Source organism: Haliotis asinina, chromosome 11 (genome assembly GCF_037392515.1).
Source record: "Haliotis asinina isolate JCU_RB_2024 chromosome 11, JCU_Hal_asi_v2, whole genome shotgun sequence".
In the NCBI taxonomy this organism is placed as follows: domain Eukaryota; kingdom Metazoa; phylum Mollusca; class Gastropoda; order Lepetellida; family Haliotidae; genus Haliotis; species Haliotis asinina.
This window is the reverse complement of record NC_090290.1, coordinates 37,509,577-37,535,987: the sequence shown is the minus strand read 5'-3', so window position 1 is coordinate 37,535,987 and position 26,411 is coordinate 37,509,577. Positions and strand designations below refer to the sequence as shown.

General features: G+C 44.8%; 2 protein-coding genes across 2 annotated transcripts in view; both read right to left on the bottom strand.

The window, feature by feature from the left end:
* The window catches only part of LOC137256634 (mucin-5AC-like), a 30,344-nt gene extending 28,703 nt beyond the window's left edge, over window positions 1-1,641 (bottom strand). The window contains exons 1-2 of the mRNA XM_067794537.1: window positions 1,272-1,641; window positions 97-1,161 (exon numbers count right to left, since the gene is read on the bottom strand). The gene's annotated coding sequence lies outside the window, so the exon portion shown is untranslated. The remainder of the gene's footprint in view (window positions 1-96; window positions 1,162-1,271) is intronic.
* LOC137255406 (mucin-5AC-like) lies at window positions 35-24,632 on the bottom strand. Its single transcript, XM_067792848.1, has 26 exons — window positions 24,477-24,632; window positions 22,115-22,137; window positions 20,437-20,521; window positions 19,981-20,102; window positions 19,164-19,259; window positions 18,225-18,419; window positions 17,575-17,616; window positions 16,522-16,796; window positions 15,774-16,041; window positions 15,171-15,301; window positions 14,683-14,833; window positions 14,011-14,242; window positions 13,307-13,652; window positions 12,610-12,919; window positions 12,124-12,294; window positions 11,432-11,669; window positions 10,960-11,280; window positions 10,221-10,653; window positions 9,348-9,741; window positions 8,441-8,741; window positions 7,624-8,069; window positions 6,021-7,490; window positions 3,992-5,878; window positions 3,149-3,535; window positions 1,272-3,020; window positions 35-1,161 (listed from the first exon to the last, which is right to left on the bottom strand). Exons 1-26 carry the CDS (start codon window positions 24,536-24,538, stop codon window positions 35-37), a joined length of 11,262 nt encoding a protein of 3,753 aa, XP_067648949.1. The 5' UTR covers window positions 24,539-24,632.
* Between the last annotated feature and the right edge of the window lie 1,779 nt (window positions 24,633-26,411).

Below are 26,411 nucleotides of genomic sequence, written 5' to 3'. Positions count from 1 at the left end.
TGAAGGTTTTAGTAGTTCGTCTGGCAGGATTAAATCAACCAAAATATGCAGGCATGCCAATATTGTATTGATCAGTTTGTTCTTTTTTACTCTCACCTTTCTTTGTGATGGTAATTGTGTTTTGATAAGTGGTGTATATAGCTGTTGTCTTGGTAACAGGCGCATATGAAGGGGATGACGTTGGCTTCACAGTGTGTGGCTTGGCACTTGGAGAATTGTTGATAGCATGGCCTGGTCCGGGCGTCGGCACACCACTAACTCCTCCACTTGGGGATGCAGTAGGAAGGCCAGTCTGCCCTGCACTGGGACTGGCCGTTGGTTGACCACTCTGACCTGCGCTTGGACTAGCTGTTGGAAGACCACCTGCACTTGGGCTGGCTGTTGGTTGACCACTCTGGCCTGCACTTGGACTAGCTGAGGGAACACCACCCTTCGGTGTAACACCTGGGCTGGCTGTGGGTTGACCACTCTGGCCTGCACTTGGGCTGGCTGTTGGCTGACCACTCTGTCCTGCACTTGGACTGGCTGTTGGAAGACCACCTGCACTTGGGCTGGCTGTTGGAAGACCACTCTTGCCTACAACGGGGCTGGATGTTGGCTTGCCACTCTGTCCTGCACTTGGGCTGGCTGTTGGTTGACCACTCTGTCCTGCACTTGGACTAGCTGAGGGAACACCACCCTTTGGTGTAACACCTGGGCTGGCTGTGGGTTGACCACTCTGTCCTGCACTTGGGCTGGCTGTTGGCTGACCACTCTGTCCTGCACTTGGACTGGCTGTTGGAAGACCACCTGCACTTGGGCTGGCTGTTGGCTGACCACTCTGTCCTGCACTTGGACTAGCTGAGGGAACACCACCCTTTGGTGTAATACCAGGGATGGCAGTTGGAAGACCACTCTGTCCTGCACTTGGGCTGGCTGTTGGCTGACCACTCTGTCCTGCACTTGGGCTGGCTGTTGGAAGACCACCTGCACTTGGGCTGGCTGTTGGCTGACCACTCTGTCCTGCACTTGGACTAGCTGAGGGAACACCACCCTTTGGTGTAATACCAGGGCTGGCTGTTGGAAGACCACTCTGTCCTGCACTTGGGCTGGCTGTTGGCTGACCACTCTGTCCCGGAAGACCACTTGGGGCTGCACTAGGAGCGGCAGTTGGTACCAGCGCTGCACAAAAATATCATGTATTTTATTTAAAAATATAACATTTAACAGTCAATTAAATTCTCGAATCGTTTGTTGATTTGATCAAATTGTTGCAAATAACGCATGCTTACCGCAGACTTGACAGAAATATCTGATTTGGTAGTCTTGGCAGTTAAATGGTGCATTATCGGCGTTTTTACAGCTGAATCCTGTCTTCAGATCACATTGTGTAATCTCCCCAGTTGAGTATGAATAGGCCTGTGTGTCAAGTCCGAAACACTGAATGTCCGTAATTTCCCCACCAGAGCAGAAACCATGTTTGTTGTTCAAATCCTCGTGGGAAACAAATTCGTTGTCGCCTCCACCTGTTGTAGGTTTGTCAAGATTGAACCATTGTGACCAGTATGATGCACAAGTTGTTACTACTTGAGGTTGGTTGGTGGGTCCTGTACCGGGACTGGCTGTTGGCTGACCACTCTGTCCTGTACTTGGGCTCGCTGTTGGAAGACCACCTGCACTTGGGCTGGCTGTTGGTTGACCACTCTTTACTGTAACACCTGGACTGGCTGTTGGTTGACCACTCTGTCCTACAACGGGGCTGGCTGTTGGCTGACCAGTCTGGCCTGTTACACCTGGGCTGGCTGTTGGAAGTCCACCTGCACTTGGACTGGCTGTTGGAAGACCACTCTGTCCTGCACTTGGGCTGGCTGTTGGTTGACCGCTCTTTCCTGTTACACCTGGACTGGCTGTTGGAAGTCCACCTGCACTTGGGCTGGCTGTTGGAAGACCACTCTGGCCTGCACTTGGACTGGCTGTTGGCTGACCGCTCTTTCCTGTAACACCTGGGCTGGCTGTTGGCTGACCACCTGCACTTGGGCTGGCTGTTGGAAGACCACTCTGTCCTGCACTCGGGCTGGCTGTTGGCTGGCCACTCTTTCCTGTTACACCTGGGCTGGCTGTTGGAAGACCACCTGCACTTGGGCTGGCTGTTGGTTGACCACTCTGGCCTGCACTTGGACTGGCTGTTGGCTGACCGCTCTTTCCTGTAACACCTGGGCTGGCTGTTGGAAGACCACCTGCACTCGGGCTGGCTGTTGGCTGGCCACTCTTTCCTGTTACACCTGGGCTGGCTGTTGGAAGACCACCTGCACTTGGGCTGGCTGTTGGTTGACCACTCTGGCCTGCACTTGGGCTGGCTGTTGGCTGACCGCTCTTTCCTGTAACACCTGGGCTGGCTGTTGGAAGACCACCTGCACTTGGGCTGGCTGTTGGTTGACCACTCTGGCCTGCACTTGGACTGGCTGTTGGTTGGCCGCTCTTTCCTGTAACACCTGGGCTGACTGTTGGTTGACCACCTGCACTTGGGCTGGCTGTTGGAAGACCACTCTGTCCTGCACTCGGGCTGGCTGTTGGCTGACCGCTCTTTCCTGTTACACCTGGGCTGGCTGTTGGAAGACCACCTGCACTTGGGCTGGCTGTTGGAATACCACTCTGTCCTGCACTTGGGCTGGCTGTTGGCTGACCGGTCTTTCCTGTAACACCTGGGCTGGCTGTTGGAAGACCACCTGCACTTGGACTGGCTGTTGGAAGACCACTTGGCCCTGCACTTGGACTGGCTGTTGGCTGACCAGTCAGGCCTATGCCTGGGCTGGATGTTGGCTGACCACCTGAGCCTGTTGGTGGTTGTGCTGAAGGACTACCACTCTCACCTGGGATAGGACTAGCAGTTGGCATTCCACTGTGATCAATGCTTGGTGGGGCAGATGTAATCTTAACCACTGGACTGACGCTTGGTTTAGCTGATGGGTTGAGTGATGGCGTCACCTCATTAGAGCCAGTGTATACGCTGTATGTAGTGACCACTGGGTTGTAGGGTGTGGCTGAAACATTAAAACATAGTCATGATTTCCAAACGTATTAAGATACATTCTGACTTTCAGCAGGTATAATGATGATCTACATGGTTTATACAACTAAACTAAAAGATGCATGAAACACATATGCTTACATTGAGCACAGTCGCAGAAGAATCGAACTGCATAGTCCAGACACTGGCCATTGGACTGTTTGCTGTTGAAGCAGAGTAGACCAGCCTGTTTATCACAGGTGACCTGCTGTCCTGTCATTTCATGACCGGTATTGGTTCCAGCAACAACACACTCAATGGAAATGATGTTACTCGCGTCACAGAACTTGTTTGACTTCCTCAGTTTGTCAATGGTCTCTAGGTCACCGCCATCGGCATCCCCAGGTCGGGCCTCATTCATCATGGAGGTCCAGCCATGGTTGCAGACAATGGTCTCCGGCTGTCCACTGACACCAACTACTGGAGATACAGTGGGTCCTGCAGTTGGAGTCACCAAGGGCACTTCACCTGGGGTCGTTTCTTCTCCACCTGTAAAGACATAGCATACGTGAGTAAGAACACGTTGTTTTATGCTGTTGTCACCACCATGAAATAAAGTAGTATCAAATATCTGTGCATTCCACCAAGGTAAAGAGAGACTCGCCATTTGAAATTTTCTTGAGTGAGTGAGTGGGTTAGCTATAAAAGGCTGCCTTTAACGGACCTTAAGTTATATTACGACGTCTCCCATCAAAACAAACCCAAACGATTCTATCGGCAGATTCCACCAGACAAAGATATCATTAAATGGAAAATATAATTCATTTATGTATTCACAAAATATATAATGTCCACGAATATTGGATAATTAGTTAATAGGATACCATTTATAATTTCGTGATTTATTCAGCTGCAAGTCAATTAGGCCATGATGTGATTTGTATTTCTGGGAATACTTTAGCATCCTTGACACATTATTTATTTTCACATATCCTGACTACTCACAGTAACAGTAGAATCGAACTTCATAATCTGCACACTGCTGGCCTTCTCCATTGATGCATTCAAGACCGCTGCTGTCACAGTTAACATGCTGTCCAGTAGATCTGTAGTCAGCTTTAGTTTCGGCAACTCTGCATTCAGCTGAAAGGACTTTCATGCATGTTTTCGGATACCCAGCAATTCCATTGACAGTTTCAGCATCGCCATGACCAGTGGTTGGTTTATCGGAGTTGATCCAGCCTGTCCATCCCTCCCTGCAAATCTGAACAGAGGCAGTTGGGGTGCCTCCTTGTACACCGGAAGGACTGGCTGTTGGTTGACCACTGAAGCCTATTCCTGGGCTGGATGTTGGAAGACCGCTTTGTCCTGCACTTGGACTGGCTGTTGGTTGAAGACTCTGTCCTGCACTTGGACTGGCTGTTGGTTGACCACTCTGTCCTGCACTTGGACTGGCTGAAGGAACACCCCCCTTTGGTGTAACACCTGGGCTGGCTGTGGGTTGACCACTCTGGCCTGCACTTGGACTGGCTGTTGGCTGACCACTCTGGCCTGTTACACCTGGGCTGGCTGTTGGAAGACCACCTGCACTTGGGCTGGCTGTTGGAAGACCACTCTGTCCTGCACTTGGACTGGCTGTTGGTTGACCACCCTGTCCTGCACTTGGACTGGCTGTTGGTTGACCACTCTGTCCTGCACTTGGACTGGCTGAAGGAACACCCCCCTTTGGTGTAACACCTGGGCTGGCTGTGGGTTGACCACTCTGGCCTGCACTTGGACTGGCTGTTGGCTGACCACTCTGGCCTGTTACACCTGGGCTGGCTGTTGGAAGACCACCTGCACTTGGGCTGGCTGTTGGAAGACCACTCTGTCCTGCACTTGGACTGGCTGTTGGTTGACCACCCTGTCCTGCACTTGGACTGGCTGTTGGTTGACCACTCTGTCCTGCACTTGGACTGGCTGAAGGAACACCCCCCTTTGGTGTAACACCTGGGCTGGCTGTGGGTTGACCACTCTGGCCTGCACTTGGGCTGGCTGTTGGAAGACCACTCTGTCCTGCACTTGGGCTGGCTGTTGGCTGACCGCTCTTTCCTGTAACACCTGGGCTGGCAGTTGGCTGACCACCTGCACTTGGACTGGCTGTTGGAAGACCACTCTGTCCTGCACTTGGACTGGCTGTTGGCTGACCGGTCTTTCCTGTTACACCTGGGCTGGCTGTTGGTTGACCACCTGCACTTGGGCTGACTGTTGGTTGACCACTCTTTACTGTAACACCTGGGCTGGCTGTTGGTTGACCACTCTGTCCTGCACTTGGACTAGCTGAGGGAATACCACCCTTTGGTGTAACACCTGGGCTGGCTGTTGGCTGACCAGTCTGCCCTGCACTTGGACTGGCTGTTGGTTGACCACTTTGTTCTGGAAGACCTGATGGTGGACTGGCAGTTGGGAATCCTGTTTCACTCTTAGGAGGTTCAGCGGTAGGTGTTCCCTCTGGGGCAACAGTTGATGGACAAGCATCAGTACAGTAAACCCTCACTTCATAATCCAAACAAGTCTTCCCTTTTGGTTGCATGGAATCAACGCATACAAGACCCCTGTTCAAGTTGCAGGAAACTCCCATTCCACCAGATTTCTCATAGGATATTTCCGATGGATTTTCAGGTGTTGGTTTAACTCTGCATTGGATAGCTACTGGTTCTTCACAGAATGGATATTTGAGGCGAAGGTTGCTCAGTGTTTCATAATCACCGTCGGTGCCTGGTTTCTTTTCAAAGGAATTCATCCACTGTGTCCACATACAAGATGGAAGAGACTCAAAAGGCTGTCCAGGTTTAGGAGTTGTGTAACCTGGGGCAAGTGTTGGCTTTGCGGTGGGCACTGCAGTTGGAGTTTCTGAAACAGGATTGAAATTTCAAGTTGATGAAATTACACGTATTACAAAAAAACCCCAAAAACCTGATTATGCTGTAACAACATTCAATCAATTAAACACTAGTATATAACAAGTCATTAAAATGATTTAATAAACACTTACGTCCACATTCACAGAAAACGCTGATTTCATAGTCATCGCATGTGCCTGTTGCTTGCTTGCTGTTTGCACACAAGAAACCCTGCTTGATGTTACATTCTGTTCCCATATCAGCTGTCAAGTGGTACATTTTCCCAGAAGTGGCACTTCTGCACTGTACACTAGATGGTTTGGCACAGAAGCTGTAGTAATATCTCAGCGCTTCAAGGTCTTCATGATCACCTTCTCCTTCAAATTCAAAGCTGTGACTGATGGTAGGTCGATCAATATTCATCCAAGCCGACCATCCTTCAGTACAACTGTAAGGAGCTTTTGTCATCACACTGCTGGTAGGAAGACCACTTTGTCCTGTACTTGGGCTGGCTGTGGGAAGACCACTCTGGCCTGTAACACCTGGACTGGCTGTTGGTTGACCACCTGCACTTGGACTGGCTGTTGGAAGACCACTCTGGCCTGTACTTGGGCTGGCTGTTGGTTGACCGCTCTTTCCTGTAACACCTGGACTGGCTGTTGGAAGACCACCCGCACTTGGACTGGCTGTTGGTTGGCCACTCTGGCCTGTAACACCTGGACTGGCTGTTGGTTGACCACCTGCACTTGGACTGGCTGTTGGAAGACCACTCTGGCCTGCACTTGGGCTGGCTGTTGGTTGACCGCTCTTTCCTGTAACACCTGGACTGGCTGTTGGAAGACCACCCGCACTTGGACTGGCTGTTGGTTGGCCACTCTGGCCTGTAACACCTGGACTGGCTGTTGGAAGACCACCTGCACTTGGACTGGCTGTTGGAAGACCACTCTGCCCTGCACTTGGACTGGCTGTTGGTTGACCGCTCTTTCCTGTAACACCTGGACTGGCTGTTGGAAGACCACCCGCACTTGGACTGGCTGTTGGTTGGCCACTCTGGCCTGTAACACCTGGGCTGGCTGTTGGAAGACCACTTGGCCCTGCACTTGGGCTGGCTGTTGGCTGACTGCTTTGTCCTGCACTTGGACTAGCTGAGGGAACACCACCCTTTGGTGTAACACCTGGACTAGCTGTTGGAAGACCACCTGCACTTGGACTGACTGTTGGTTGACCACTCTGGCCTGTTACACCTGGGCTGGCTGTTGGAAGACCACCTGCACTTGGGCTGGCTGTTGGAAGACCACTCTGCCCTGCACTTGGGCTGGCTGTTGGCTGACTGCTTTGTCCTGCACTTGGGCTGGCTGTTGGCAGACCACTCTGTCCTGTTACACCTGGACTAGCTGTTGGAAGACCACCTGCACTTGGGCTGGCTGTTGGAAGACCACTCTGTCCTGCACTTGGACTGACTGTTGGTTGACTGCTCTGTCCTGCACTTGGACTAGCTGAGGGAACGCCACCCTTCGGTGTAACACCTGGACTGGCTGTTGGAAGACCACCTGCACTTGGACTGACTGTTGGTTGACCACTCTGTCCTGGAAGCACGGGGCTGGCAGATGGCGTTGCTGAGCCTGTAATGTGTTTCACTTATTTTATTACATTGACAAAAAAAAACTAAAAGTAAAGAAACATACCTCTTATTGAAATTGGTAACTTTAAAGAAGCTTATGTAACAACAAAGAAATAATTGGCATGATCACTTACAGTCACAGTAATATCTAACTTCATAGTCGAGGCAAAGTCCGCTAGACTGATCTTTATGGTAGCATTTAAGTCCTTCCCGCAAGTTGCATGTGACTTTTTGGCCAGACATTTCAGCCTTGGTTTTCTGACCGACGACACGACAATCAATGGCACTCATCATATCATGGTCACAGAAGGAATAGGACTTCCGAAGTCCACTGATGGTCTCAATGTCTCCGATGTTGGCTGGCGTTGGCACGGAGGAGCTCATCCAGGACGTCCAACCAGTCCTCAGACAGGCAGGGGGTATGGCCGTAGTAACATAGGGAGTTGCTGTTTCAGAGGATACTGTCTGCACAGTTGGGGAGACAGTTGGTTGAGCTGTAGGTACTGCAGAAGGGGTGGAGATAAACGGTGTGCTTCCAGTGCAGTAGCCCATCCTCTTCAGTTCCCCGTTGGTACAGGTGCTGTTGAATCAAACCCAAAATGTTAGCTGTATGCTAAACACATATCTACAAAGTGGGAGTGCATAAGTTCCTTTAAAAGAGAGAGAGAGAGAGAGAGAGAGAGAGAGAGAGAGATAAGGTGCAGTAAAATATTCCCCAATGATTGGTCGTGTTGTATTCAAACGGTATAATCTAGTAACTATGAATGCTCCTATATGGCTTACTGGTGTTATTGCTTTTCTATGAAATGTGGTTTCACTATACATGATCAATGCATTCACACACCTGGTGCCAAATTCTACTGACCGGTCTGGAGGAAACCGGTTGAATATATGTGATTCTCTTTTTTTAGTTTACTCTATACCAAAATACACACAGAACTGTTCGCTTACCAGATCTCACACTCAGATCTGCATATGGTTTCATCCGTGATTCTTTCTCCCTCCCTGTAAGCTCTTCCGTTGAGGACGCAGGCTGTGGTATTACAGAAGGGTTCTGGGATGCACTTCATTGGCGAGACGCTGGTGTCATACACCTGTCCTGGGAGACAAGGCTGGGCATCGCAACCTTCGAAACACAGGTCCTGTTTGCATTCCTGCGTCAGTTGGTCGTACACAAGACGGTTGTCGCAGGTCTTCTTCGGGCAGGTGGAAATGCAGGGGTTGTACGTGAAGCAGTCGGTGCATTCAATGGCTGCAAGAGAGGCAGTGAAGAAATATAGTGACTCATAGGCGGATGCAGAAGGGATGCAGGGGTGCACATGCCCTTTTTGTCCTGGAAGTTGATAAAACTGACATTTGAAACTATGCACCTCCTTTCTTAAAAAGCTATGTCCGCCCCTGTGACTGACTATGGTGACATATCGTTCAAAGATGGACACAGTCTAGTGTACCCATATACATAACAGAACCCTGGCCCTATGTTTTCGAAGCCCTCGTAGCGCTAAGATAGTCGTAAGTACCATACATTAACATTAACTTACAGCGATCTTAGCGCTAAGAGAGCTTCGGAAATCTAGGTCCTGATCTTCGAAGTGACCTTCGACGAGCTATTGAAATGAAACAGGTTCACAGCTGTGGATACTGACATTCACCTCACATGACGACTGGTATTTTCAGATGCGACGGGATGTGTGATCAGAGATATTTCTGGACATTTTCATTAAGGATTATAATCCAATGATATGTTTAATCAGTCATTTTGCAGACGAACCAAATATGGCGTCTGTGACCTTGCAATATCATGTCCCCAAATGGGAACACGGTGACCTTTTAGGTGAAAAAATTATTTAAAACATACCGCAAAGCTCATTGCTCCTCCATCTGATGGGAACTCCTTTGACGGCGCATTCGTGGGCGTAAGCAGCGATGGCAGTACAGAGACATTCACAGTCGCCTCCAAGGTCGCAAGCACAAGCATCAAAGATGCATTTGTCCATGTATGTCTGGTAGGGCACAACGCCGTGGCAGGGCTCAAACAAGTCCGACTGCATGATGCCGCATTTCTTCTGAGCCCATGGTTTACGGTGAGGGGCAGCATCGCACGTGTCGGTGATGACAGTTGAGGGTGCGCAGTAGTCGTGAACCTTCCAGGAGTCACCAAACGTGGTGGCCTTGACAGCGGGAGGACCTCCCTGGGGCATCTGGAAGTCATCCTTTTGGTCTCCATTGAAGTTGCCACACAGACCAGCAACCTGGGAACATGAAACATAGTCTCGAATGAGTAAGATAGACATAATATTAGCTCAGTGATATCAAGTTTTGCCAGGTTAATGAGAATAATCTGAAGTCATACAGGACATAGCCGAAACAACAAAGAAGCCAGTAAAATGCTGACAGGTAAACAATCATTAGACTCCTTTACGACCAAGTCCTTATTGTGTTGTATCAGACAATGCTATCTGTTTTGAAGGTAGTGTCCTAACCCTTCCACGTAAGTTATGTCATAATAAAGATGCATCGTATTATGCATATACAAAGCTATATCTTACACTTATGTCAGTTTAAACTGAATATGGAAAATTGGAAATACATATGGAAAATCGGCGCCAGACAATTGGGATTCTTGTCTGTTCTCGAAATAACCGTGCAAAAAGACGAGACATACGTGAAAACTATATCAATGGATAAGGGGAAATCACTGACATGTGTTCGTGGTTAAATGACAATCTACCTTGTTCCTATGTGGAGTACTGAGCCTGATGTAAAGGGTTGTTCCTTTGTCCCACTGCATAGTGATTCCAAACGTGGTGTTGACGTAGAGGAAGTTGCCAACATCCCTGATGTCGAAAGGTGAGCCGGGCTCAGTCGTGACTGGTTTGCCACGAACAAGATTAAGACGGTAGAAGTTGGCAGAGCCAGGCTCGCCAACAGAGAACTCAATGGCCTTGGTGCATGTTACACCACTGGTGCCACATGGAATGTTCTCGGTGGTGATCAGGAACTTGTAAGGGTTGGAATCAGTGGATTTGGCAAGGATGTAGTCGCAGTTGCCTTGGAACTCAAATGGTTTGCCGTCAAAACTCTTGTAATGGGAGTCACCGTACGTGCTGCAGATGGCAGGACAATCCTTCATCTCACATTCCCACTTGCGACTCTTGCATGTGCTGAAAACATGAATTATAGTGAATTATCAGTGAAAAAATATATCTTTTTAATGTAATTTCTGTCTTGGCCTTACCAACTGAATTATGACGGCATTTTATGCATACAAACAATATTTGTATCATCAGTTCATTAGCATTATGGTCGTTTTCAGGTGAGATTCAGATTAGAATTTCTGGTCATAAGAGGCAGGGGTTCAGGCTTGCTGACTTGCGGTATCCCCAAGCCTTGATAATGTTTCAATATTTCTAAAGACGCCTTAAAACTAAACTCATTTACTCACTCTCAAGATTGCGAAGTGTACAAACCATTCGTTACAGTCCATGACGATCTTCTGGTTCTCGAAGTAGGCTTTTCCTCCGTGGTGACAGGGACACTGGCCGGCCTCTACGCATCGATCTCCCTCCTTCACAAACCCAGGCTTACATACACAGCCAGGCTCACATGTAGTCGTGGTGCACGTTGGGGGGTCGTGTACGTTGTCGCATGTAACGGGGCAAGCAGAGACGCAGTCGGTGTACTCCTTGTTCTCCTCACAGAGAGACTGGATGGGCTTTGTGGTGGGCAGGGTTGAGGATCCGCCTTTGGCGTGGAGGTTTTGACAATGCCATTTGGCGCCCACGCATTCGCTGTAAATAACCATGTTGAACATAAGTGGCTAAAACATAGTTGGCTAGCTGAGTTTGATTCTGATAATTACAAATGTAACACAGCTGGGTCTGATCTGATCTGGTTCAGGCTACAATGGTCACACTCTAGACATTGCGAAATATAGTTTACCAAAGTTCATCTCCCTTGATGGTTGTGAATCCAGCTTCATATTCTCTCTCGTCAAAGATGCAAGGACACTGTGTGATGCTGACACATTCGCCATCGTTGTTCAGAGACTCGCCAGGAGGGCAGTTGCATCCCTCCACGCATCTCTCCTGACATGCCTCGTTCTCGGCAATGTTGCGACAAGTTCTGGCGCAGGGGCTGCCACAGACTTGGTACTCCTGTCCGCCGGTACACACCAGAGCTGAGGAACACAGATAGTTATCATAGGTTCTGTAGTGGGCAATGGTAGTGAACATTTAAATACAGGCTGTGAACACCTGAAAATATTGGTAGCTAATAGTGGTAGCGGACATTTAGATATTGGTAGAGATCACTGAAAATGTGGTTGTGGGCATTGATAATGGACATTGGTAATGGATACTGGAATATAAGTGAACAATGGAACATTAGATGTGATGCTTAATACTTTAAACTGGATGTAGAACATTGTCAGTAAACATTTAGGCATTGGTAGTGGACATTGGAAACATTGGATTTGGACAATCAGAGTGAACACAGCGGCATTTGACATTGCGAGTGGACAGTCCACATGATACTCGAAATGGCAAATTACATGGCAAGGTGGTTTGATTCAAAGAATCCAATGTCAAAAACTGTTACAAATTACTAACGGGGTTATATGTGTCTCCACTCACCACACTCTGTGATTTCAGAACGCCAGTTGATCTTGATGCCTTTAGCAGCACAGGTGTCCGCGTATTCCCCGAAGTTGGGGCACATGCAGTCCTTGAGGTTGTCAGTGCAGGCACAGGTGTCATACAGACAGTCATCATAGAACTGATCCACATCCACAACGTCATGGCATTCTGGAAGATGAAGGAAACAAATTGGAACCCACCGATCTGCCTTGCTGTCAGTTTAGGGGAGTTATGCGTTCAATGACAGTGGACTGTCCCCGCCCTTGAATATCGCTGTCAGATGAAACCGTTAATGCCATTCTTATACTAACCCTTCGGTAAATGTGACATTATGGGCCCTGAAAATCATTGATATACCGACCCTGAATGTAACTGATATACTGAAATTGAATATAATTGACAAAATAACCTATTACTATCATAGATATACAAACATTGAATATCATTGCAATACTGAGCCTTGAGTATCGTTAATACACTAACCCTTGAAAGTGTCACTCTTCAGCTTCTCACATTCTGCTACAGCCTTGGCCTTCCTCTGAGCGTTCAGGTCACAGGGATGGGCCTGTGGGGTTGTGGGCATGTCGCGACAAGAGGCCTCAGTCTTCCAACGGTTACCGAAGGCGTTGACATTTGTCTCAATGTCGCCTTCCTTTGTGAGGAAGTCGTTGTTCTGGTTGCCGTCAAAGTAGCCGCAGAGACCCTTGGTCTTCTTCATGAAGGATGGAGGGGCGGTGATGTAGGCACGAGTGCGGCCGTCCCAGAGGATCTTGATGCCGTTGTCAAGCTCAGCCTAAAAATAAACATTGTTCTTTACGACGCCTTCTGTAACCTACGACTGATACAGTTCTTTCTAAGAGACACAAAACAAAGAATTTCCTCCAAGTCGATATGAACTGCGACTGGTGAAAGTATAATAGAATGAGAACTACTTGCTTCACAAAACCATTAGAATCTATGCCGAAACGTCGCCTATACAGAATAAATAAGTTGTATATCAATAACAACTGTCCTCATTCTAGATCTCCTCAACGTCTCCAATGCCAATAAAAAAGAAAAGTGGAAGTGTTTTAAAGTTTGGAAATATGTTGATTAATGATTCAACATATATTCTGCTGAACTATTTCTTGACAGAGAAAAGGACTCGGTTATTTAAAACGGAATGTTGCGCCTGTCCTACCTGCATGAAGAGAGATGACACCATGAAGATCTTGATTCCCTGAGCCTTGTATGGAAGCTTGGTGATCTCCTTCCCGTTCACAAACAGCTGGTGGTTGTGGTCGAGCTTGATGTTCATTCCGTTGACATCGAGGGTGACAGATTTGGTGCATGATGCCTCTCCGTGTCCACATTTAATGTTGTCAACGATGACGTCGAAGTTCGGATCGTAGAGGAGGTAGTAGCTGCAGGTACCCATGAAGTTGTAGCGGAAGCCGTCGAAGGTCATGTAGTGAGGATCTCCAGTAGCAGAGCAGGTAGCTTCGCATTTTTTGTTTGTACAGTTCCACTTTCCGCCATAGCATGTGCTGAAGGACACAAATGGTTGAGTAAATTGCTTATGAACCGAAGTGAACAGTGTACAAAAAAGCCATGCAAGGAACCAGACATGTGGCAGTTTAGTGCAAGACGATAGATCGACCATGCCTCTTAACTGTCGCCACCCTTTACTGGCAAGAAGGAGAATTTACGTGATAAGCCTTATCAGAGAATCCAAACCATTTATCATCCCTGAAACTTTGGTCCCGAATAAAGGAGAGTGTGTACAAGTGTATTATATTGGGCAATAACTAAGCTGGTATATGCAGAGATGTTATAACCACCTAAGGGTACCTAATCAACTCGTCTTCTGTTTGGTGAATGTATATACACTTGTGAGTCACGTACCATGTGTTGCAGTCTCTGGGAATGGTGGCTCCATGGCTAAATTCATGACCGTTGTTGTCGCAGGGGCAGGTGTCCGCAGCGATGCACTCGCCGTTGTGGAGGACAGTGCCGTCGGGACAGAAGCAACCGTCAACGCATGAGTCGTCAATACAGGTGGCGCTGGAGTCCTGGCATCTCTTGGGGCATGGACTGCCGCATTCCTTGAAGATCATGTTTCGCTGACACACCACGGCTGTTTCGAGAAGAGACCCATGATTAGAATCTCAAACGTTCTTATGAGCATATGCATGCAAGCGGTGATTTTCTACTGAAACAGTTACAGATATCAAATATTTTGGTTTGCCAGTATTGAACTGGGTGGTTGTCAATCTTCATGTTAATACCACGAATACCAAATTTCGTATCAGGCCATCAGCAGCTTTTATCGGTTTACCTAGTAATCGAATATCAGTCTCAAATGTACTTCAGTACCACGGAAACCATTCACCGAACAAAGTCATCCCTGAGACACCACCTGGCGTTTACTTGACCAAGAGTTATCTCCCTTAGTCCATTATATTCCGAGAGTTATCTCTCTCTCTCTCTCCCTCCCTCCTAATCCCCCCACCCCCACTCCCCCCACCCCCCTTCATCTCTATCTTTCTTTCTCTAACACACGTAAGTGCTACTCACGGCATCTGTCAGACCTTCTCCAGGCGAATTTGACCTTCTTTGACATGCATTCCCTGGAGTACGCCTCGAAGGTATTGCACATGCAGGTGTTCTGGTCGCCATTGCAGCAGTCGGTCTTGCAAGCTTCGATATAAGGGTTCACATCCACAACCTGAATTATGAAGATTTATGTAGATGCAAATATGCATAGATGCAGATATAAAATACAAAGGTGGGAGAAATCCCCGGAGTAATAAAGATATGGGGACGGTTACCCAGACCAAACCATTGCTGATGACTAATTTGGAAGGATAATGCAGCCGATTCTCAGGGGATCTTGGGACCACAGGTTAATCTTGGCTGACCAAATGGCTCGAATTCTGTTCGAAAAGTGTACTGCACGTATATTTATGCTGGGTTTGGACAACAATCTCAGCATGGTCTCCATACTTTACAAGTGTACACTATGGATGAGGGGTGGTCAGCTTCTTGAGATGGACAATACTCACAGAATGGCAGGCGCTAAAAGAAGCATCAGACATCAGCTGTTGGCAGATATCGGACGCCTTCCTGGCCTTCTGGGCGTTTTGAGCGGTGTCCATTTTGCATACAGCGTGCTGGGAGATATCGGGACAAGAGGCTACAACAGTGACATAGAAACATTTAGTAAAGCACGATCTTGAAGTAAATGACTCTGTTCTACGTTGTCAACATCAAGTCATATGAATTTGCAGCTGGCCAGCTTTGGTGTATTGTGTAAGAGATATATGAGTACATTTGATGCCTCTGTTCCGACTATGTTACGCTTGAAAATGGTATCTGTCCAGTGTTGATGTGTTTTGTGAAGGGTATCTGGACAGAATTTCTGCTTTTCGTAAAGGGAATTTGACCATCTTTGAGCATCTCGTAAAACGTATCCCCCCAGCTTTGGTGCTGATCAAACAATGTCTCTGATCAACTTTGACTGAAATCTCGTTAAGGCTATCTGTCCTGCTTTGATGTATCATGTAAAAGATACATGACCCACTTTGACAGATCTTGTAAAGGGCCCATGAGCCACTTTGATGCTTCTTGTAAAGGATATATGACCAGCTTTCATGCATCTCACTCACATCCGTCAAGAAGCTCTTTCTTCCAGGTGGTGGCGAAGCTAGCTGCAGACGTGACGACTTTGCCGGTGTCCGTCTCGAAATCGTTGTTAGGATCACCGTCGTAACGACCACACAGGCCACACGTCTTGCCCTTCAGGTCATCGGCCACCTGCACGAAGATGGACTCCTTTCCGTCCCATTTGACCTTGAAGCCAAGTCCAGTTCTGACGGTGATGTAGGAGCCGACCAGTTCGTACACAACACCATCGTGGGCGCCAGGGACTTTTACCTGTTGGAATAAATGCAATAATAGCGGATGGTACCGACTGAACAGTGCTATGAGCACTGATGTCCCCGGAGATGTTTAACGGTTCACTCAAGATGCCTCACATAGTTTTTATTTTAAATTGATTATTTTGCCCTGAAGTCTTGAGCAGATTAATTGTTTTGGTGGTATTTCTAGGAAATTTATCATACGTAACAAATGCGTACCCAATCCCATTTAGTGGCTGAGTGCGTGAGTTTCGTTTTACGCGTTTCTTGGCAATATTTCAGGCGGGACTACTGGGATGGGCTTCACATAAAAGATCATGACTGTTGACAGACTTGGCGTTTGCAATCGCACAGATGGATACCGCGACTTTTATTTGTCATGGCTGTTTGTTTCGCTGGAGAACGAACCATGATTGAGGAGACGCATGGATTATCAACTACCAAAGTCTATACAAGCATAAATACTGTGTACTAAAAAGATCAGCAGTAGACTCACAGGTTGATCGTTCCATGTGACCAATGGTTGAGGAACACCTTGACGCAAACTGATTTTTGTTGAGCCCATGTAGATGTCAATTTCTCTCTTGCACTGTTTTCCAACCGAGCAGTTCCCGTCGTTGATGACGTGTATGTCGAAGGTATTGAAGGCGCAATCCTTGGCGAGGAGGTAGTGGCATTTACCCTGGAATGTGTACATCCTGTTGTCGAAGGTCCTGTAGTGGTCCTGGCCCCATGTAACGCAGGTGGCGTCGCCGTTAACCTCAGGGTGGACTGTAACGTGAATGAATGCTATTTTGTGCCACATCCAGCGATGTGCAAACAATATATACTGAACAGCAAAAGAAACGCAACTCTACCTTTTCATAAAGGCTTCATTTTATGATATTTAATTTTTTTCGAAACTTGCGCTTCCTTTGCTGTTAAATATACCAACAGCATGGATAAACAAAGAGTCCCTCCCTGATGAACCTGTGAATAAAAGCATGATCTCTGACCTGTTTCAGTCGACACTTACGACAAGTTTGCATTGTACACTAACCTTAGCATTAAGATGATTGTAATGTACGCTTAATCAACTGTATGCCTTTTTATATCTATGTACCCACTACACTGGGATATGTGATGTACTTAGTTTATTCTATTCACCTCACTTGTTGTATGTACACTTATTCTACTACATGCTTTTTCATATCTTTGTACTCACTATAATGGGGAACAATAAAAAAAGATGAAAAAAAAAGTTTTTTAAGAAGAAGTTCCAAAAAAAAAAAAAATTGATTGTAACCGTTATATGTTAACAAAGACATGCAATAATCTTAGCATTTAGACCGCTTTGTTCAACTAGCTTGACTATCAGTTCTAGTTCTTCCCACTTAGTAGGTAAGGACATTCGGCTTTAGACCTGCAGTATTTCATATTAACAGTCAATATAGTTGTGAGATAACATGTTTGAAACATCCATGTATTCTTATATTTGAGAACAGATCAAATCGACAAAAACAGTGAGACTGAATCTTTCTGCAACATAATTCTACTTGTGAATACTCACTTAAACTACCTGTCGGCTGGACAGATGGCGCTACAACTACATCTGAAAGAACCAAAATATTAATTTGTTATTTTATTGGTTATTCCAAGTCACAGCATCTTAGTTACATTAGTTACTGTCATGATGCGACAATCCCGTGATTGATCCAATGAGCAATGTATAACATGTCGGATCATTTTAACAAGCAATCATCCTAGAAATGGCGCATGGCGTCTCAGTTAATTTAGTTGCGTATCGCAACCAGCACACGAGACGTATGCTGTTTGAACCAATTCTGCACTGAACCCCTACTCCTCGGATAAAATGTAGTTATAATACGGCTGACATTAACCAGACCCGTGAAGGTCCGGGGTAGAATAAGCATTTCATTAACCCATCCTTGCCATAAAAGGCGATTATGCTTGTCATAAGAGGCGACTAACGGGATCGGGTGGTCAGGTTTGCAGACTTGGTTCACACATGACAGTTCCAAGTTGCGCAGATAGATGTACATGCTGTTGATCACTGGATTGTCTGGTCCAGACTCCATTATTTACAGACCGCCTCCATATAGCTGGAATATTGCTAGTGCGGCGTAAAACTAAACTCACTCACTCACTCACTCACATTAATCACTATGACGCGTTCTACGCTTTAACACGGCCACGCACCTTGCACACAGTCCGGAATACTCTCCTTGGGGGGGCTCCATGTACCATCAGCCGAACACCTGTACTCGGGGGCGGGAGGCGTCTTGAACTTGAAGGTGGGTGCGCAGCCCACGGTGCAGACTGTTGCAGAACTGTCAGCCTTACACTGGATGCTGCCGAACATTGGAGGCGATGGCTTCTGGCACAGACTGGGAGCTAATCACAATGATAACAATATTTATACACGCCTCAATGACGTAACTATGCCGATGCTTTAACTCTTTTTAATTCCTCCAAATGTAACTATTATCAGTATTTTAAATCAGTGTTAAATATTAAATGTTTTTGTCGTTTAACTTTTCAACATATCTAAGAGCTGCTTCAGCACAATTCAAGTGTAGTAATTTTATAATACTTGTAGAAACTTGGCGTTATATCAACAAAGACTGTTATCAAAAATTCCTTGTATCATGTAAATCTAAAGATCTGAAGATGAATTCCATGTACTGTTCATTTGTGAATCCCATTCACAACTAAGAGAAAGGCCCTTTACCAAATATGTTAAAATGCCTTACTCTGTATATTCCTTGACAAGTCCTATCAAGAGTAGCCTTGTAATATGGGTACTGAAACATCTGTTGCCTTGTATCAATTTTTAGCTAAAAGGATCATCATAAACAGACTTGAAACATCTTTGTGCTTCTGGATACACTGGAGTTTCATTTTGAATGTATTTTGGGCCTCATTCAGTTAGAAAAACCTTTGTCTTTAACTTTAATGACATCTTGTGGGCAATAGTCTTTTCTTGGTGTATTGCAGAAATCCCGCTTAAACGTAGTGAACTGATAGGTTTTGTATCCTATGGGAACATTGTTGAGTGGAAACAGTACCCCAAAACCTTACAAAAACGTTTTACATTGTTTTTGGAGCCAAATACAAATGGTGACATTGATGACTTACCATGCTGGCAGTGTGTGCCTCTCCATCCGTCTATGCAGGCGCACTTATTGGGTTCCATGCACGACCCGCCGTGCAGACACCCCGGCGAGCACACAGCTGTAACAGAACCTTCATTTATGAACTGGGCATATACCAAGCCACCATCGATTGATTATTTTTGGAGCTGGATAATTAGACATTCATCTTTTTTTGATAAAACTTCTTCAAGCAGTCGATTGTTGCATCAGAGTCAAAGTCAAAAGATTTTTTTTACACAAATTGTATGTAAATTCAGCTAAGGGGGAGGGCGATGAAAATAGTCCGTGGAATAATCGAACTGGACCAGTAGGTCCGATTCTGTAGCAGCGTACCAAGAGATTTTTTTAGTATGGCTTCTACGCAGCTGTTAGCAATATTCCCCAGGATATCACGGCGGGGGACACCAGAAATGGATTTCACACATCATAACCATATGGGGAATCGAACTCGGGTCTTCGGCGTGGCGAGCCAACGCTTGAACCACATGGTCACCCACCCCTCCACCTCTACCATAGTTGATGAAATGTCCAGAGAGACTCATTGGAATTTAGAATTGGTGACTCGAATCTGACAACAATCAAAGACAACTGACAAAATATACCCCACACTCTGCATGGGGCAGTGGAGTAGCCTAGTGGTTAAAGCGTTCGCTCGTCAGAACCGAGTTCCATTCCCAACATAGGTACAATGTCTGAAGCAAAGTGCCCCCGAAATGTTGCTGAAATGTTGCTAAGTGCGGCGTAAAACAATACTCAGCCCATAGTCATCGACTTTGGGTCCACACTGCCAGACTACTCACGTTGACACTCGGGGATATCCTTCCCATCATACCAGCTTCCGTCAAAGGGGTCACATCCTCGTTCTACGGACGCTTCATTTGTCTTGAACTGGAATCCGGTGTTGCATGTGGCGGTGCAAATGCTGTGGAAACACCAATGTGATTTAGTATCTGGTGAAGGTGTGAATTTGCCTTGACACCACGCCAGTGCTCAATGACAAACAATAATTCGCTGTTTTGGTTCTACTCCGAGCGCGCCATACCGGAAGACGTAAAACTATGTTGATTATTTTTACCCTGCCTGACTTTTTTTTACCATCAAGGATAAGGTCTGGTGTGTGGTCGGAGTGTGGTCTCCATGTTAAAGGGAGGAATGTGAAACGCTAAGTGAAAGCCTGTTTTACTTAAAGAAACCTCAGGTTACATTTCCCGATTATAGTACCATGGTCTAGGTCCCAGCCTATAATGTCCACTTACTAGTCGAATCCGTCGTCACTGCTGGCACAGTTGATCTTTCCGTTGGTGGGGGCTGGCAGGGGTTGGCAGGCAGAGTTGGCTACCGCTGAAATAGACAAGAGAGGGGAATGTAAGACTATTACACGTGATTTGTTTCATGACAGACATGTGTCGCCATGTTTCCGTTGTTTTTTCCGGCGGCGGTTTGTAAATAGTCGAGTCTTAACCAGTCAATCCAGTGATCAACAACATAAGCATTGATCTACGCTATTGGTTATGTGCCAACCAAGCCAGTGAGCCTCACCATCCGATCCCGCTACTCGCTTCTTACGACAAGTGTGGGTTGCTGAAGACCCGAATTCCAACCCGGATCTTCACGGTTAGTTTTCGATCGATCAATACTAAGGTGTTTATGACTCTTAAACCTAATATTTGAATTCTAATCTATTGCAACATTTCAGCTGCCTGTGTGTTACCCTACTCTGTGCAACTGGCGTAGAAAACTTGTTTTGACATGCATAGATCGGATCTTCAGATTACACACCTGTTACTGCCTCATTAACACAGAAACTGACGCCTTTTCCAACTTACACCCCTCACCTGCCCTAGTACCAGTTTGTTAGCTCTACTGTAAGTCAAGAAGTCATGATGAGTCATAAAACGTATCTACGGTCGTAGGTGCATGTGTCAAAATAGATAGCCCTTCTTGTATATGTATCACCCTTTGAACAAAGTTCCTGCTTCCGGCATGCAGTGTTATTTGAGCTTATGGTATTCAACCAGTGGACATTTTAATTTATATCAATATATTTTATTTGTTTTTAAACCAGTGTATTGTGTACTCAGCGCATGTATGAGAAGTGGTTTCATGACATTTATTGTTTGAAGGTAAACGGTGGTTTGACGTCAGTGTCATTTTATCATAACATTTATAAAAAATGACATTACACCAGACCATTTGTATGTTCTTTAGAATGAGTGAGTGAGTGAGTGAAAGACTACTACTACTACTACTACTACTACTGCTGCTGCTGCTACTACTACTACTATTTCTACTACTACCACTACTTTAGGCGATGTACATAATACATGAATGAGTGAGTTAATATTTAACGTCACATCGGCAGTATTGCAGGCATATCGTGACGAGAACATTCCTGTAAAAAAGGAATTGATGTATATGGTAAAAAACCTGTCGACGAAGGACAGTAAAACAACTAATATCACTACTTCAATATAAAAACAGGCTATAGATAACATGACATGACATAATACATGAGAGATTAAGGTTATCATAACCACATAATGAGCAAGGACCAGCATAATGCTGGAGGACAATCGGAAAGGATTGAGTGTGTGTGTGAGTGAGTTCAGTTTTACTCCGCACTCAGCAGCATTCCAGCTATATGGCGGCTGTCTGTAAATAATCGAGTCTGGACCAGACAATCCAGTGATCAACAGCATGAGCATTGTCATAGCAATTGGGTTACGATGACCTGTGTCAGCCAAGCCAGCGAGTCTGACCACCCGCGTCCGCTAGTCGCCTCTTTGGACAAGTATGGGTTATTGAAAACCCATGGTCCTCGATTCCTGTCTTGGAACACAGACTCTCCACACTGGTTAACGATGTGTTACACAACCAGGCCACCTTTATCCCCGGTTAAAGAATAGTTCAGCTACAGGCGATCTTATAACTTACCTTGTCGCTTGACTCGAGCGGCTCTGCAAAACAGGTAAAAAACTTTATGATTGTCGTGAATGTTATCAAAGAAAAGAGCAAACGATCTGATAAGTAAAAAAAAAGTGGATCAACTCTGTGGGATTTGTTTTCCGGGAAGGGTGTTATCATCAAAACGGACTATTTATCTACATTTATGAAGCCATGTTTCTGATAGCGGTATCCGCGCACATGTTTATGTGGAGTACCGACGCACTGGCCATTAAACACTCACACACATAGCTGGCAAAATGCTGCCTTTACATAAACGATTCACGCAATCTCATTTAACCTTTTCAAATTCCAATTTACTCTTTAGCGGCTATTCATTAACCACTGCAAACTTGGTGTCCGACTTGAAACATACGGCACAACAGCCATGTAATCCGCAAACTCCCAAACAAATTCGCTGCAGTTTCAGGCAAGTTTACACCAATCCTTCAATGCATTACTAAATCTGGAATGTCTTTGTGAATTAAAAGTAGTTATTTTAACAAAACGACTGAATACATTTCCTTGAGGAATTTGAGTGAGTGAGTGAGTTAGTTTAGTTTTACGCCGCACTCAGCAATATGCCAGCTATATGGCGGCGGTCTGTAAATATCTGAGTCTGGACCAGACAATCCAGTGATCAACAGCATGAGCATCGATCTGCACAATTGGGAACCGATGACATGTGTCAACTATGTCAGCGAGCCTGACCATCCGATCCCGTTAGTGGCCTCTTACGATAAGCACAGTCACCTTTGCTGAAGGCCTATTCTACCCCGGGTCTTCATGGGACGCGAGAAATTTGAAATAAAGAAATACAATACGTCTATACTGGACACGCTTAGAGACGAGCTGACGGATGTTACAAACTCGTCTTTCGATCCTGACAAGTTACGTCGTCTTTTAAACCGTATATATTACCGTAGTATATTTTGAAATTTATTTTGTTGCAATTAATTTCACCATTAATCTGTGAACCTTAAATATGAACACCAGATGTCATTAAGAAGTTACAAGTTTGTAAGCGTGGCCACCACTGACGTAATATGTGATAGATGGAAGTCATATTTAGAATTATGAGACAACATTAATCCGACGCGACAGTCGCCTGTATGTAAACGAAATGTAACGGCAAGGACACCTCCCCTCTACCAGTCTCCCCCTGTGCATGGCTTATCCCACGCAGTGAGTGCTTGATTGAACTAGCTAGAGATAATTGACAGTTTCTCCTATACTCCACACTGCACATACAGATGGCAATATGCGTTGCATTGCTACCGGGATACTTGACAATCCTATTCAACATTTTGTGACACAAGGCATTCGACAATTTGGAATACAATTTATTTGGAAAGGTAATTGAAACACGAGCCGTATCTATACCTTTAACAAAAACGTTCTTAACCTCATTTATAAAAATCTCCATTTTGTCTATCGCACGATTGTTTATGTGAAACCCAGACGAAAATTCTATTTTTTTTTCTAAACAATCAAACATTTACACAGTTCGCCGTTATTTTCATGTAGGACCATAGCACATAATCTCCTTTGGCACTTGTGAAGTATGTTTTCATGTGTTGTAAAGTTAAAACGATATTCGTCTGATGCCTATGAAAATACTTTCTCATGGGTCACACTGAAATCTTTTCAGTAAAGAAAAGTTATCTGTACAACAATCTACTGATTAAGGCTATCTTCGGTCAGCGATAATTTTCGATTAATCTTGTCAGTTATTTTTTTGTAACGTCCATTTAATATAAATATACACATATTTACAACAAATTCTTTTCAGTACTGGAATCAAGTGCTAATTCTGACGTCATGCTAATTGGTAACGGTTTACGTATCAGGTCAAACCCGGAAAAAGAAATGAAAGCTCTTCAGACACATGTTTCACACACAATGAAGCATTATGTCACTTTGCTAAAACTGGATTTATAACCTAGCTCATATAACTATCATTTCAACTGTCATAAGTTTATTAACTGATGGGTTGCGTGTTGTACCATTTCAAAACCGAACCTAACATGAAATATGTTTCTTTTGTCAGTGTTTATTATACAAAATCAGTTATTTACTTTCCAAAGAAAAGACTTACAACTAGATTTAGAAATGTAATATTAAAAGAAACTTATGCGCATTGAACTTCGCGTGCTTCATTTCTAAAATATCATTAAGCTAGGAGTCACTTAATAAATTGAAACGACATGTACGTTCTAAGTAAACCTTAAACATGATTTGGAATATGCGACACAAGTAACAGATTGTTTTCAAACTGATTATCAAGAAAGTGTCAAGGATAAGACATGAATATTTTAGGTCTTTCATAACAAAAGAATAAATATGAACTTACTCGATCGCCGAGAAAAGCAGGAAGCCAAGACACAAGGTCTTAAAAGAGGCACTTTGTGCCATTTCCAAAGGTGCACAGATACCGCTGTGAAATTCCTTTGGCTGATTCCTTGAAAGACCGAGTAAAACTGGAGACAATTAGCGCCCTAGCGCTTGTGAGGTTACCTTTAAAATGCTGAAACTTATATACAGAAAGTACTGGCACAGAGCGACCAATCAGTGATCAGCTGACTGGCGTCATTCGGCATAGCTCGGTATCCAAGTGAGGACTTCTGATAACATTTTAGCCTACGAGGTAAAATCTATTGAAAACAGTGTACAATTAAAAAGTACATTTATTATTGACCGTCAGATCTTATTCTAATTTTGATAAATATGACTATGGATTATCAGTTTTTGCCGAATTTCGTTAATTATGAGTTTAGGTATATGCTTGCTTCAGCAGTTTGCTATCTTGGATATTACCTGAATTAAGATAACATTTTGTCAAACTTGGAAAAGCATTCATACTTTCTTATCAATATTTTGAACACAATAATCAGATGACAGCTACAGTATGATTTCTTTAAGGGAAGACGTTTATACATACAATAAATCAATCATCTCCTCGTATTAATGAACACACAAGATAGATAAGACAGAAATTGAACGTAAGCACTTGTCAATTAAAATGTTATCTGCTAATATTTCATTAACTGTAAACTGGCCTTTTATTACTATAGGTACTTTTTACAGGTCGTGCTTCAATCAGCAGGTTGCGCCATGATCTGTGTTGACAATATGATTTCTAATCTGTGGGTGCACTGTGTGACCCGTGTCCAGCGAAACATACCCGGACATTAGAGGCCGGACACGATAGCCCCATAGGGAAATATAGGATACACGTGGGGACTGAATGCAGTTCCTTCAAGAAGCACTGATGTAAAGGGCTGTTCATAACTCTAATGTCTAAGAGGATGATGGGTTTTATAGAGGAGAATTCACAACCAATCAATCCAACTGTTATTGACCAGAGATCTATTCTCCATCAACCAGTCCATGCTGTTATATATCGAGAATAAAAAGTTTATCTCTAGCCTATTTCTAAACAAAGATGTGAAGCTGGGGAAAAGATAGGCTGAACTAATTTTGAAGACCAGTCCACGTTTAGAGAAGGTTCATCTGGTAACTGTTTTAAGAATGTCATAATCATTTGTATTTACAATGTTACAGATATGATGACACCGCTTTATAAATCAAAATAACTATTCCTGTTGTGTTTATTCGAGACTATGAAATTTAGGTTTCACTTGTCATGTGACCATATATCAGTCATTTCTGATTTTAACTTTTCAAACGAAGGTAACCTTTTTGAGGAAAATATGCATGTTTTCCAAAAGCGCATGCATCCTATTTAAAGCAAAAGATAATTTCCATTACGGTTTTCTTTCTAGACTAAAGATACTAAACAAACTTATAATAGCTCTTTTTTCGGAAAGATTTCCTATGTGCCAACCTATATTTTTGCAAAATATACTGGTTTTCATTCACGGTATATTAACCCGATCTCTACTTCCCATGAACCAATCAATCATGTTATATTCACCAGATATCTACTTCCCATGAACCAATCCATCTTTTATACTGACCAGAGATCTACTTCCCATCGACCAATTCATCCCATTATACTGACCAGAGATCTACTTCCCATCGACCAATTCATCTCATTATACTGACCAGAGATCTACTTCCCATCGACCAATCCATCTATTATACTGATCAGAGATCTACTTCCCATCGACCAATTCATCTCATTATACTGACCAGATATCTACTTCCCATCGACCAGTTCATCCCATTATACTGACCAGAGATCTACTTCCCATCGACCAATTCATCCCATTATACTGACCAGAGATCTACTTCCCATCGACCAATTCATCCCATTATACTGACC